We start from the raw sequence: 15554 nt of genomic DNA on the forward strand, positions 1-15554 counted from the left end.
CTACAGAGCGTGTAAACGGCACTAGTTTATATCCTGTGTAGTGCGCTACAGAGTGTGTAAACGGCACTAGTTTATATCCTGTGTAGTGCGCTACAGAGTGTGTAAAGGGCACTAGTTTATATCCTGTGTAGTGCGCTACAGAGCGTGTAAAGGGCACTAGTTTATATCCTGTGTAGTGCGCTACAGAGTGTGTAAAGGGCACTAGTTTATATCCTGTGTAGTGCGCTACAGAGTGTGTAAAGGGCACTAGTTTATATCCTGTGTAGTGCGCTACAGAGTGTGTAAAGGGCACTAGTTTATATCCTGTGTAGTGCGCTACAGAGTGTGTAAAGGGCACTAGTTTATATCCTGTGTAGTGCGCTACAGAGTGTGTAAACGGCACTAGTTTATATCCTGTGTAGTGCGCTACAGAGTGTGTAAAGGGCACTAGTTTATATCCCGTGTAGTGCGCTACAGAGTGTGTAAAGGGCACTAGTTTATATCCCGTGTAGTGCGCTACAGAGTGTGTAAAGGGCACTAGTTTATATCCCGTGTAGTGCGCTACAGAGTGTGTAAAGGGCACTAGTTTATATCCTGTGTAGTGCGCTACAGAGTGTGTAAACGGCACTAGTTTATATCCTGTGTAGTGCGCTACAGAGTGTGTAAAGGGCACTAGTTTATATCCTGTGTAGTGCACTAGCATAGGAAGTAGAATCCCATTTGGGACTGAGCCACTGTTAGCCGAGTTGAACTTACCTTGATGTTTCCAGCAGAACGCAGTTAACCACCTCAAATCCCCCACAACGGATCAGATGGAACTGTGGGGGTAAAACCCTGTCAGAAAGAGTTTAATGGAAAGATGATTAGTAGAGTCGGAGAGCTCAGCTCATCAATCAGCAAAACTGCCGCACGGCTTCTTCTATTTCTCTCAATGTGTGGCGGATCGCGACCGAGACGCCCACAGCGACCCCTACTGGAGCTCCACACTCATCACAGCAGGGCAGAAAGGGGAATTAAACTCAACTCAAATCTCACACTGCTCAGGGCTGGTTTTCCAAAAGCCTCTTAACACTTAAAGCATCTTAACTAGGAGAGAGAGAGAGAGGTCATTGTGCTGCGGTCCATTTAATGATGATCTTTGTGCTACGATGCTTTTGGGAAACTCAGCACTGTTCAGTCTGTCCACAAGTTTCCCACGATTCATTGCTGTATCATAGTGGAAGCCGGGGTCTTTCTTCTGCTCCACTGTATTGACATTTGTAGCTAACGCTAACTGCTAGGTGGGTAAGATGACTAAAAGATGGTTATGTGGGTCCGATTTTCTGACATGCTCTGGGGATAATACGGTCAAAGTGCCTCAGCCATCTACCATCACGGAATAGATACACAACAGGAAGTTGTCAGCCACACTGACGCTGTCAGTTATTCTATTCCGAGTGGGGGCATTGATGGCGAGGAGCTAAGGAACTACACAAGCATGGAGGCGTACAATTATATACACAGAAATAAAATTGGCAAATTTGTGTGTACAAGAGAGCGAGGGCGAGTTTGTTTTGTTTAAAGGCTGAGGTTGAGTCGAGCCAGAGCAAAAAAAGGGAAATAAATCCTGCAGTCCTGCAGCAGCTCTCATCTGGAAGGTCGGCTCTGTCAGAGAAGAACGAGTGGATTATTGGATTGGTTTTCTAATAATCGTGTTTATATACTGTCAGTCACTTCAATCACCAGTGACACAGATAGATAACTTTAACACAATGTCAGAATTTTGTTTAATTGATTGAGACTCTTGAAAAAACTGTACAAAATCTCAGTTCCTCAACATCTGAACTGGACATTCTGCCCACCAACTTTTTTAAGTCTGTTCTTCATCTTATAATTACAGATGTGCATCAAATTATAAATACATCCTTGGAGACTGGTGTTGTTCCTGTGTCCCTAAAAAAAGCCGTTGTAAAGCCCCTTCTTAAAAAAAATAATCTGGATCCTTCAGTGTTAAATAATTACAGGCCAATATCAAATCTACCATTTATCGGGAAAATCCTGGAAAAAATTGTCTTCAATCAATTAACTGCCTTCTTGATATCAAACAGCCGTTTTGATAATTTTCAGTCAGGATTTCGTGCCAATCATAGCACTGAAACAGCGCTGATTAAAGTTATAAATGACTTACGTCTTAATAATACTGATGCAGGCAAAACATCGGTCCTGGTATTACTGGACCTCAGTGCAGCTTTTGATACTGTTGATCACAACATACTGCTATATCGACTTGAACACTGGGTTGGATTGACTGGTAAAGTTATCAATTGGTTAAAATCATACTTAAAAGATAGAAGCTTCTTTGTTACCCTGGGAAATTGTTCCTCAACGTCAATGCCCTTGACCTGTGGTGTCCCCCAGGGGTCGATTCTTGGACCATTACTTTTCAACCTTTATATGCTCCCACTTGAGCAAATTATCAATAAAAATTCAATTTTGTATCACTGCTATGCAGATGATACCCAAATTTATTTTGCTCTATCACCAAATGATTATGCCCCCCTTGAATGTCTCTACCAGTGTATCGATCAAATCAATAGCTGGATGTCACAAAATTTTCTTCAGCTGAACACAGATAAAACAGAAGTAATTCTATTTGGAAAAAAAGATGAAAGACTCAGGATTACCACTATTCTTGACACAAAAGGGATTAAAACTAAAGAAATGGTTAAAAATCTTGGTGTTTTCATTGACAGCGAGCTAAACTTTGACAGTCACATGAAAGCAATCACTAAAACGGCATTTTATCACCTAAAAAACATTTCCAAACTAAGAGGACTTATGTCAAAACATGATCTGGAAAAACTAATACATGCCTTCATCTCTAGTAGGGTTGATTACTGCAATGGCCTTTTCACAGGCCTGCCAAAAAAGACCATCAAACGACTTCAGCTGGTTCAAAATGCAGCGGCGAGGGTTCTCACACGAACAAAAAGAACAGAGCACATTACTCCAATTCTAAGGTCCCTTCACTGGCTTCCAGTAAGCTACAGAATTGACTTTAAAGCATTGCTGCTGGTGTACAAATCTCTAAATGGTACAGGGCCCAATTACCTCTCTGATATGTTGCAGCGACCTAACCCAATCAGATCTACCAGATCGCAACAGAAAAATTTACTATTAAAACCAGTTGTTAAAACAAAGTGTGGTGAAGCAGCTTTTAGCTACTATGCAGTACAGCTATGGAACCAACTGCCAGAGGACATTAAAAATGCTCCTGCTGTTGGCAGCTTCAAATTTAGGTTAAAGACCAAGTTGTTTTCAGATGCTTTCTGTTAAATAATTAATATTTTTACATTTTTTTATAATCTTTACTTTCTCTGCATGTTTTAAATTTACTTTAACTTTATTCTATTTTATTCTGCTAGGTTTTTTTTTCCCTTTCTCTTTCTTTTTCTCCTTTTTCTTTTTGGCATTTTAATATTTTATTTCTACTGTTGTTTAATTATTATTTTCTTTTAATTCTTTAAATTAATTATTTTAGAATAAAGATAAAATTATTTTATGTAATTTTATTTCTCTATTGTTTACTGTTTTGTTTTTACTTCTGTAAAGCACATTGAACTGCCATTGTGTATGAAATGTGCTATATAAATAAACTTGCCTTGCCTTGCCTTGCCTTGCCTTTGGACAAAAGCGTCTGCCAAATACCATAAGTATATGTATCGGCTCGAGAAGCAAAAGCTCGGAGAGAAGCACAGGCTAACCGTTTTAATGCAGATGCTGTCAAACTTTGGAAACAATAAACACGCCATACTTAAATAATTTGTCCAAGCTTCTTCAACTTCCTAACTCCCCTGATCATTCCAGATATTGGATGGTACTTGTAGGTTATTTGTTTACACTCGTACTTCAGCACTGCTCGCTCTTGGGTTCTCTTGGCTACCGAGGCCACATGCACTTATTGTTAGTCGCTTTGAATAAAAACAATGAGCTAAATGACTGTAATGTAGCGTAATGTTTGAACAATGTACAATATCTAAACAACAATTACACAGAATGAATGTTTTTGATTCAGGTCCAAAATGCAGTGGTTACTGAAAGACAGGAGTCACATGTCCAGATGAGCAGCGTATGGTGCTGGACAACACGCCTTGAGCAGGGCCGTAACCAGGATTTTTCAAATACCGAGGTCAAGCATGGCTGACAGCAAACCCCCCCCCGGCACAACTTAAATAAATAAATAAATAAATAAATAACAAACCAAGGATAGATTTGGTGGTGGACACATTTATTTTAACAATTCTACAACTGTGGCACCATAACTGTGGTGTTTTATCTGACATAAAAGTAGAAAGGTAGTGAACTCTTGAACTGAGTATACATACCTAAAGTACCAGTTACATAAAGTATTGGCATTATTTACATTGCAGCATACACATGACAGAAAGGGTGTGAACTGCTGAATTGTAAGCTTTAGTATTACACCTTATAATAATAGTGTGTGTGTGTGAGAGAGAGAGAGAGAGAGAGAGAGAGAGAGAGTGACTGAGAGTTTGTGTGTTATTTGTGGGTGTCTGTATGTGTAGAGACATCTCATCTCATCTCATCATCTGTAGCTGCTTTATCCTTCTACAGGGTTGCAGGTGAGCTGGATCCTATCCCAGCTGACTACGGGTGAAAGGCGGGGTTCACCCTGGACAAGTCACCAGGCCATCACAGGGCTGACACATAGACACAGACAACCATTCACACTCACATTCACACCTACGCTCAATTTAGAGTCACCAGTTAACCTAACCTGCATGTCTTTGGACTGTGGGGGAAACCGGAGCACCCGGAGGAAACCCACGCGGACACGGGGAGAACATGCAAACTCCACACAGAAAGGCCCTCGCCGGCCACGGGGCTCGAACCCGGACCTTCTTGCTGTGAGGCGACAGCACTAACCACTACACCACCGTGCCGCCCCGTGTAGAGACATTCTGAGCAGTAATGTAAAGGCATCAGTCTATCTGGCTGTCTTGAATTGAGATCCATTTGCATGCATTCTCTGAAGCAGAGTGTTCTCACCATTGCCTGTAATGTAAGTTTGGCTCATAACACATTTACTTCAACAATTCTAAAACTGTGCCATCAGAACTGTGGAGTTTTGTCTGACATACTGTAAAAGTCAAAACTGAACTGAACTGAGTGTATTGCTCAGGGTCCGTGTATCATCCGATCATTCAAGTATTACACTTCAAATTGCACTAGTCATGGTAGGCTCCTTTTAAATCGTTTGGTAAATAATTTATTAAAACCTCAGCAGGCAATGTCAATCAACAACTGAATCTTTTCATATCAAGTCAATAGAATTTGTTGCCTGAAGAATAACAAACGAACGTCCAGGCTGATTAAATTAATGGCCTTATACAAGAAATCAAAGCTAACATGAACCTGAGTGAGCTCTCGATAGCTGGCTAGACTCCAAACTAACATTCATTATGATCGCTGTGTTGTTATCCGCCGCCCACAGATCAGGCTCCATATCGGGAACTGTACAGCGTGATAGCGGGCTCACAGAAAGCGGGACTGATATCCGGAACTCTTGACTTGCTGTACCTCCTGAAATGTTTTTTTCTTGCGATCTTAAATCCGAACTTGCTTAGGTCTTGCTGTGCACTCCGCTTGGCCATGATGCTGCAGTCCGCTGCTTCACTGACGCCGAATGAAATGAAAAATATCGGAACCCCAACTGAGTGTCACCTCCTCAAACGCTTGGCTTGCGCGCGCCCTCTCTCGCGGAGCTTACTGTAGCTCAGTTTGAGCAGAGCTGTGTGGAATGGCATTTCTAATTCCAATGTTAAACAGAAGTCATGGCCACATTTATTGATAAAATTGCTCAATGGAAGGGGGGGGGGATGCCCGTTTTAGAGGGGGGATGGCATCCCCCCCATCCCCCCTCAACTCGAGTACAGATTACTATTATATTGAGATAATAATAATAATTAAGAGATCATCAGCTTAATATATTAAATGAATAGGATGTATGAATAAATTACTTGATATATACATGCACATGCAATTTTTCTGTTTCATAGACGCAGAGATGATGATGGACTGTCGCTGAGGATCATGGGAAGGCTAATGTAGCGTGGGGAATAGAGAAAATCAATAATCATAAATTAGAGTTATTATTTCGTTTTGGTTTCCCTGTTTATTATTTGTTCTGTTTTGAGTTGGAAAAAGGAAAACAAACACCAATCCCGCATTTTTTCTGGTCATACAGAAAAACAGGAAAACGAAATATTGAGTGTTTTTTTTTTGTTTTTTCGTTTTCCAGATTGAATGGAATACTTGAATGATCGGATGATACACGGACCGCTCAGCTACCTGAAGTATTGGCGTTATTTACATTTCATTATCTTAAATTACATTAGAATGTAGAGCTATTAGTTCTGTGTGAAGACTATGTATTAGAGAGAGTGTGTGAGAGTGTATTATTTGTGTGTGTGTGTGAGTGAGTGAGAGAGAAAGAGAGAGTTATGAGAGAGAGAGAGAGAGAGAGAGAGAGAGTTACTCGAACCAGCCCGTTTACTCAGCCCTGCACAGGGCTGCCTGTGACAACGTAGTTTTGAATGTTTCTCGAAATGCTAACTAAACTGTAATAGGCAATGACAATGAAACGTTTCCCCTTGGAAAGTTGGCATGACGCCGCTGAACGGTCTGCCACTGCACTGACAATATTTTCTCCCCTTCCCTCCTTCTCTTTCCCTGCTCTTCTGTTGGCTGTCCAAACCATAATTTAGTTTGTTGCAACGTTTTCATTTTGCACTCAGGTAAAGCTCTATAATGCAATGTGACTATTAGCCTACGTTAGGTTAGGTGATGGCGGCACGGTGGTGTAGTGGTTAGCACTGTCGCCTCACAGCAAGAAGGTCCTGGGTTCGAGCCCCATGGCCAGCGAGGGCCTTTCTGTGTGGAGTTTGCATGTTCTCCCCGTGTCCGCGTGGGTTTCCTCCGGGTGCTCCGGTTTCCCCCACAGTCCAAAGACATGCAGGTTAGGTTAACTGGTGACTCTAAATTGAGCGTAGGTGTGAATGTGAGTGTGAATGGTTGTCTGTGTCTATGTGTCAGCCCTGTGATGACCTGGCGACTTGTCCAGGGTGAACCCCGCCTTTCACCCGTAGTCAGCTGGGATAGGATCCAGCTCGCCTGCGACCCTGTAGAAGGATAAAGCGGCTAGAGATAATGAGATGAGAGGTTAGGTGATATGTGATAGAGCGTAGACTACACCCTGCCTGTTTTATCCTAAACCCAACTTCCCCGGCCGACACTAGTATAGGCTCCGTCGCGTGACGCTGCGTTAGACACGGCAACGATAGAGAGAGAGGCTGAGAGATTTCACATGACATTAGACAAATGTGAATTTTATTGGGGGGAAATACAGATGACATGTGGATGTGGACGCTGCATTTTACACTGATCACTGCTCGAATTCAACGTAGACCAATTTTAAATTTCTGAAAAAAATACCGAGCACATGACCTCAGTGTCCTCAATGGTAGTTACAGCCATGGCCTTGAGTGTTTGTGCTCAAAACAGATTCCATTCATAAAATCTTTAAACTTTCGCGAGTTGTTTGTGCACCCAACAGCACACACTGAACCAGAAAAAGACATAATTTAAAAAGACGTTATTCTCTGACTCAAACATGGTTGGCGTAGCTAGCTCCGCTCGGCCTCAGCCGTTTGGATAAACCGGAACTCAAAGAGCAGCATCCGGGAGAGGCGGATGTCATGGCCACTCCCATTGTCTCTCGCAGGAAGGTTGTGGGTATTATTCGTCAGTACGGTTGCCACCTTCAAAGTTCCTGACCTGAACCCCACTGTGAAGAGTCGGGGTATGGATGAAATGATGTGCACAAAACTTAAATCACACTGACAAAATAAGGCACAAATCATTATACTTTTCAATACAGGACCTTAGGGATGGGGGGTGTAACCCTACCAGCAGACCACTGGGGGGGAATTCCAATTAAAACTATGCACACAGCTATACAAAATGTTTAACAAGTGCATCATCAGCACACACACACACACACACACACACACACACACACACGTGAAGTCAGTTTAATTGCATTGTGCTTTTAACAACAGACATTGTTGCAAAGCAGCTTTACAGAACAATAAAGACTTTAACAGGGCAGGGCATATGAACTAATTTTATTCCTAATACATTTACTTTTCCCTGATGATGAAGCCTGAGGTGATGGTGGAAAGGAAAAACTCCCTCAGACGACACGAGGAAGAGCCCTCGAGAGGAACCAGACTCTAAAAGCAACCCATCCTCATCTGGGTGATAACAGATAGCATGATTATAAATAACTCGCTTCTGTAACCGTGTCCTATAGAGTCACAGAGTACAACTGTGGAACCAGGAAATTCATAATTCATTATAATTTTTTTCCCGCGAGTGCCGGCGTTAATTACTAATCCTTTTTTAACTTTTTTTCTATAAATAAATTTCCAGTATCGTCTTCATTTTTATTATACTGTCGCTTTCATTTTTGTACTTTTCACTTTCGCTTTCCTTTTTCCGGTTTTTTTTCCGGTTTTTTCTCTTTCTTTTTTCGGAAGAACGCCGAGACCGGAAGCTTTCTTTTTCTCTCCTCCTGTGTAAAGTCCACAAGCGGAGGCCATCCACATCTGATCTGCTTTAATATCAACAGATCTTCATTTAAGGTACGTGAATCTTTTCATCATGGCACACCTTCAGCCTGTTCAGTGTGCTGAGTGCAGGATGTTTAGTCATTCTTCCTCCGTCACTAGCGATAGCTCTATTAGCTTTACTTGTGATAAGTGCAGATTAGTTAGCTCTCTGACGGAGAAGATTTCAGTGCTAGAAGCGCGTGTCCAGGCTTTAGAGCAGGTTAGTGAGCGTGAGAACAGTGTAGTTTCTGTTAGGGAAAGTCTGGACGCCCTAGGTGGAGTTAGCAATCCCCCAACTCCGGCATTAGAGCCCTTACAGCGGGGCGAATGGGTGACGGCTCGGCGGCATAAGCGTAGAGCCAAAGCTACCGCTGAGGCTCGCCCACGGGAGCACCACTCCTCTCCGCGTCACGTGTCGAACAGGTTTGCTCTCCTTAGTGATGCACCCACTGAGAAACCTGAAAGAGCTCTGGTTATAGGGGACTCTATCATACGGCACGTGAAATTAGCTCAGCCTTTAGGGGCACCAGCAGCTTTAGTCAGGTGTATACCGGGAGCCAGGGCGCCGGACATAGCAGGTAATCTTAGGGTCCTAGGCAAGCACAGGTTCTCAAAGATAGTTATCCATGCAGGAGCTAATGATATACGCCTTCGTCAGTCTGAGGTTACTAAGAGTAACTTTGTAGAGGTGTTTAAATTAGCGAAGGCGATGTCCGATGCTGTAGTATGCTCTGGCCCCATCCCAATGCGGCGTGGCGATGTAGCTTACAGCAGGTTATGGTCGCTGAACTGCTGGCTGTCCAGGTGGTGCTCTGAAAACAGTGTGGGCTTTATAGATAATTGGGCTAATTTTGAGGGCACTGCTGGCCTGTTAGGGCGGGACGGTATCCATCCCACTCGGGAAGGTGCTGCTCTCATTTCCTGCAGCATAGGTCATAGTCTCAGAACAGGCCTAGTTAATTTCTGACAATCCAGAGCCAAGGCCAGGGAGCAGACGAACAGGCTAAACCGACTGTCTGCTAGCTGCACAGAGTCGTCACTCAGGGCTCACTACATCGAGACTGTGTCTGTTCCCCGAGCTCAACAAAAAGGTAGAAATTTTCAGAGAGTTTGTTCCAGTAACCTAATCAATATAAAATTAGATCAGACTGACTGTACAGCTGCTGCCAGCACCTTTGATCTAAAGGTGGGGCTATTAAATATTAGATCTCTTACATCTAAAGCGCTAATGGTTAATGAACTCATTACTGATCAGGAGTTTAATGTACTGTGTTTAACTGAAACATGGATTAAGCCAAATGAATATATAGCATTAAATGAAGCGAGTCCTCCTGGATACAGTTATATACACCAGCCTCGTCTAACTGGCAGAGGAGGAGGCGTCGCGGTTATTTATAACGATTATCTAGGTGTAACACACAAACCTGGTTATAAATTTAATACATTTGAAGTTCTTCATACTCATATAATGTATGTAGCCTCGAAAAATAAGTCTACCCAGTTAATTCCATTACTTATTATTTACAGGCCCCCGGGGCCATATTCTGAGTTTCTTTCTGAATTTGCAGATTTTATCTCAGATTTGGTTATTTCCTTAGACAAAGCTTTAGTTGTCGGAGATTTTAATATTCACTTTGATAACCCAGAAGACCCTTTAAAAACAGCGTTTGTGTCCATCTTAGATTCAGTCGGGATTAAGCAGAATGTCATAGGACCGACCCATAATGGTGGTCACACCCTTGATCTAATACTAACATTCAGATTAAACGTAGACAATATAGTCATACTTCCACAGTCTGAAGTTATCTCAGATCATTGTCTCATCTCATTCAAAATATGTCTGAGTAATAATATATGCACCTCACCACGCTACTGTATTAAACGTACTTTCACGTCAACTACTGCACAGAGCTTTATAAATGATCTCCCAGAGCTGTCAACTTTGATTGGGTCACTGTCAGCCCCTGCAGAACTCGATCAGGCAACTGAATGCTTAGAGTCAACATTCCGCCATACTTTAGATAATGTAGCTCCTCTAAAAAGGAAAATGGTCAGAGACAAAAAATTAGCACCCTGGTATAATGATGACACTCGCACTTTAAAACAGACCACTCGAAAATTGGAACGTAAATGGCGTCAAACAAAATTGGTAGTGTTCAAATTGGCGTGGAAGGAGAGCTTCCTGAAGTATAGAAAAGCTCTTAGTGCTGCGAGATCAACATATCTCTCCTCCCTAATAGAAGATAACAAAAATAATCCTAGATTCCTATTTAATACTGTAGCAAAATTAACCAGGAATAAGTCCACTATAGACACATGCACACCTGCAGTATGGAGTAGCAACGACTTCATGAATTTTTTTAATGACAAAATTGAGAATATCCGACAAAAAATTCAAACTACTAATTTAAGGTTAGACAATGAAAGTGACCTCGTAGTTAACAATATAACTGTATCAGATCATCAGTTAGAATGTTTTACTCCCCTAAAAGAAACTGAATTACTTTCATTAATCTCTACATCAAAAGCCTCAACTTGCGTACTAGATCCCTTACCGACACATCTATTCAAACAGATAATGCCTGGAGTAATTGAACCGCTTCTAAAAATAATAAATTCTTCTCTTATGATTGGCTATGTACCCAAATCCTTTAAACTAGCAGTTATCAAACCCCTGATTAAAAAACCTGACCTTGATCCCTGTCAGCTGTCCAATTATCGGCCAATATCAAACCTCCCCTTTATCTCCAAGATCCTTGAAAAAGCTGTGGCACAGCAGTTATGCTCATATTTACATAGGAATAACATCCATGAAATGTATCAGTCAGGATTTAGACCTCATCATAGCACAGAGACAGCACTGGTTAAAGTAGTAAACGACCTACTGTTGGCGTCTGATCAGGGCTGTGTCTCGCTACTTGTGTTGCTTGACCTTAGTGCAGCATTTGATACCATTGATCATTCCATTCTTCTGGATAGACTAGAAAATGTTGTGGGAGTTAAGGGAATGGCCCTCTCCTGGCTCAGGTCTTATCTAACTGATCGTTATCAGTATGTTGATATAAATGGTGATATTTCTAGACGTACCGAGGTAAAGTTTGGTGTTCCACAAGGTTCTGTCTTGGGTCCACTGCTTTTTTCTCTATATATGTTACCTCTGGGCGATATTATTCGTAAACATTGTATTAGTTTCCACTGTTATGCTGATGACACACAGTTGTATGTCTCTGCAAAACCTGATGAGAGACACCAGCTTAATAGAATTGAGGAATGTGTGAAGGACATTAGACACTGGATGCTTATAAATTTCCTTCTGCTTAACTCTGACAAGACTGAAGTACTTGTGCTAGGACCACATACAGCTAGAAGTAAGTTTTCTGATTACACAGTAACTCTGGATGGCCTTTCTGTTTCTTCACGTGCAGCAGTAAAAGACCTCGGAGTGATTATTGACCCCAGTCTTTCATTCGAAACTCACATTGATAACATCACCCGGATAGCTTTCTTTCATCTCAGAAATATTGCAAAGATAAGAAATTTAATGTCATTGCATGATGCAGAAAAACTAGTCCATGCTTTCGTTACCTCCAGGTTGGATTATTGTAATGCCTTACTGTCTGGATGTTCCAATAAGTGCATAAACAAGCTCCAGTTAGTTCAAAATGCCGCAGCAAGAGTCCTTACTAGAACAAGAAAATATGACCACATCACGCCTGTCTTATCCACACTGCATTGGCTCCCAATCAAATTTCGTATTGATTATAAAATACTACTATTGACCTTTAAAGCACTAAATGGTCTCGCACCACAGTACCTGAGTGAACTTCTGCTCCTCTATGACCCGCCACGCCTACTTAGATCAAAAGGTGCAGGCTATCTGCTGGTACCTCGTATAGTGAAGGCTACATCAGGGGGCAGAGCCTTTTCTTACAAAGCCCCACTGTTATGGAACAGCCTTCCAAGTAATGTTCGGGAATCAGACACAGTCTCAGCATTTAAGTCTAGGCTGAAAACATATCTGTTTAGTCAAGCCTTTTATTAATGATGTTTATGAGGTAAAGGAGTAGATCTGGAGGGTCCTCAGACATAGAGTGTTTTGGTAAACTGGGATGTATGGATGCTGTCAGTCCCCACTCGCTTGCTCACTCGAGTTTGTTGACGGTGCAGTGGCTGGCTGCTTTATGTCCCGGGGCTCCCTCATGCCTGTGTTACCTTCTGGCTCTCTCCTTTTAGTTATGCTGTCATAGTTAGTTGCCGGAGTCCCTGCTTGTACTCGGTGCAATATGTATACTGTTCCTACTTATTCAGGTGACATCGGGCATACCTAACCACCTGTGTTTTCTTTCTCTCCCCCCCCACTCCAAATCTGTCCCTCTGAGTTACATGGAGTCAACAGGAAATCTTTTGGTGGAGACGGTGTGGACCTCGACTGGCTATCGTAGCCTGCAGGGAATCGGCCGTCAGACATTCTGTCGCATGTCCCAGACCCGGTGAAATGTAACTGAATTGTCTTGGCCAGCCCTAAGGGTCCCATCTGCATCTCATCATTGGTGAGGAGTGTGCTCCCATCACCCAATCAAGCATCCAGCCAGAGCAGGTCATGATATATTTTTTTTTACCATATTAACATGCCATTGTGTGTCATGCCTGATGTAAAGACTCTCGTCTCTGCGAGCCTACCACACAGATTTAATACTTGTCATTTTTAGGGCATACCTAACAACATGTTTTCTTTCTCTCCCCCCCCCCCCCCCCCCTCTGTCCCTCTGAGTTACATGTTGATCCTGGGATTGAGATGCTGGCCTCTTCTGCCCCTCGGACCTGCTTGATCCATCCTGGTGCCCTGTGTCTGGTCGGAGTTTTATCGCCCCACTCCTGTGAAGGACGGCCCCATGAGGACAGTTGAGGGTTATACCTGTTAAAACTGTTAATATTATAGTCAGGCTGTCTGTTGTTGCCCAAATGAGGATGGGTTCCCTTTTGAGTCTGGTTCCTCTCGAGGTTTCTTCCTCATGTCGTCTGAGGGAGTTTTTCCTTGCCACCGTCGCCACAGGCTTGCTCATTGGGGATAGATTAGGGATAAAATTAGCTCATGTTTTAAGTCGTTCAAATTCTGTAAAGCTGCTTTGCGACAATGTTTATTGTTAAAAGCGCTGTACAAATAAACTTGATTTGATTTGATTATAGTTTAACAGGAAGTCTGTTTTGTTGAAGTTATAAACTGTTTATTGATGGAGACTTTAGTGTAAAACTGTTCATGACAACTGCAGTCCTAAAGTTATCATGGGGATTGGAGTCCAAAACCATCAGAGCAGAACTGTAGGTGTCCAGAACCATCTTCCAATTGTGACTTACGCTTGTCCATATGGGTCCGTCCTCCACAGGAGTGGTGGGATAAGATCTCACACGAACTGATCAACAAAGTCCAGTAAACATGTACCATCCACATCATCACATTGCATGATAGCAACTATGTGAGAATGATTTCAACAGAGCCAACAACACTGAGTGACAAAGCAAGCATTTAAACTCTGTCAAGGTCACCCATCCAATGCTCTGGAGAAGCTGCTGCTAATAAAACACATGCAAGTGGAGAGTTCTACTGAAGAACAGAATCTCACATGGGCAGGGCAACGTCGAAAGCACATACTGTCCTCTCGGCTGGCTATTATAAAACTCACGAAACAACACAGGATAACAAAACAGGATAACACAGTGGGACTACCCAACAAATATAAGCATCCCTTGACCAACCTCATACTCTAAAACACGAAAAAGAAATTCAATCACGCCTTAATTTAGTACACTTGAAGTCTTCTGTTTGCTGATGAGTTGGATCTCCTCAAAAGATGTTCCTTCCACTCATTAAAATTTTCTGCTCTGATCATACCCTCCCCAGCCACTTTAATAGGAACGTGTTGTTGATTCTAAGATCGCTGTTCTTGGTTGCAGGAGTGGAACCCAATGTGTTCTTCTGCTGTTGCATGCTGAGATGCTTTTCTGCTCACCACGGTTGTAAAGAGTGATTATATGAGTTACTATATCCTTCCTGGCAAAAAAGCTCGAACCAATCTGTCCATTTCCCTCTGACCCTCTCTTATCAACAAGGCGTTTGTTTCCACCCACAGAACTGTCGCTCACTCACTCAGTGTTTTTTGTTTTCTGCACCATTCTGTGTAAACTCTAGAGACTGTTGTGTGTGAAAACCCCAGGAGATCAGCAGCTTCTGAAATACTCAAACCAGTCCATCTGGATCAAACCAACACCCAGACCACAGTGAGAGAAAGTCACACTGTGAGATCACAGTGTTTCCCGTTCTGATGTTTGAACATTGTGAACATTAACTGAAGCTCCTGATTTGTATCTGTGGGATTTGATGCATCGTGCTGCTGGCGAGGGATCGGCTGATTACAGAACTGCAGGGGGATGTGGGGGTGTTTCTAATAAAGTGACCAGTGAGTGTATATTAGTCTCATTTTTAATAATTGTATGCAAATCTTTTGCAATTTGGAACCCATGAACATCACCAAATGCTGAGTTTCCTCCCTTGAGATGCTTTGCCAGGTCTTTACTGCAGCCTTCAGTTGCTGCTTATTTGTGGGTTTTTCTCCCTTCAGTTTTGTCTTCCGTAAATGAAAAGCAGCTCAACTGGATCGACTGACTCAACCATTTGACAACACTCAATTTCTTTGCCTTAAGAAGCTCTTGGGTTCCTTTTGTGGTAAACTTTGGGTCATGATATATCTGTAATTGAAGCATCTTCCCATCAGTTCCACTCTGTGGGATTTGATGCATCGTGCTGCTGGCGAGGGACCAGGGCCGTAACTACCATTGAGGACACCGAGCTCATGTCCTCGGCATTTTTTTCCCACGGTATTTTTTTTTCACTCAGAAATGTGAAAT

The 15554-nt window shown here is 42.5% G+C and overlaps 1 protein-coding gene across 1 annotated transcript in view; it reads right to left on the reverse strand.

Moving 5' to 3' along the window:
• LOC132885537 (zinc finger protein 239-like) overlaps positions 1–15554 on the reverse strand; it is a 72587-nt gene that overhangs the window by 17335 nt on the left and 39698 nt on the right. The window contains exon 3 of the mRNA XM_060920297.1: positions 2587–2602. Within this exon, the coding sequence (XP_060776280.1) occupies positions 2587–2602 (16 nt within the window). The remainder of the gene's footprint in view (positions 1–2586; positions 2603–15554) is intronic.

This window comes from Neoarius graeffei, chromosome 4, assembly GCF_027579695.1.
Source record: "Neoarius graeffei isolate fNeoGra1 chromosome 4, fNeoGra1.pri, whole genome shotgun sequence".
Taxonomy (NCBI): domain Eukaryota; kingdom Metazoa; phylum Chordata; class Actinopteri; order Siluriformes; family Ariidae; genus Neoarius; species Neoarius graeffei.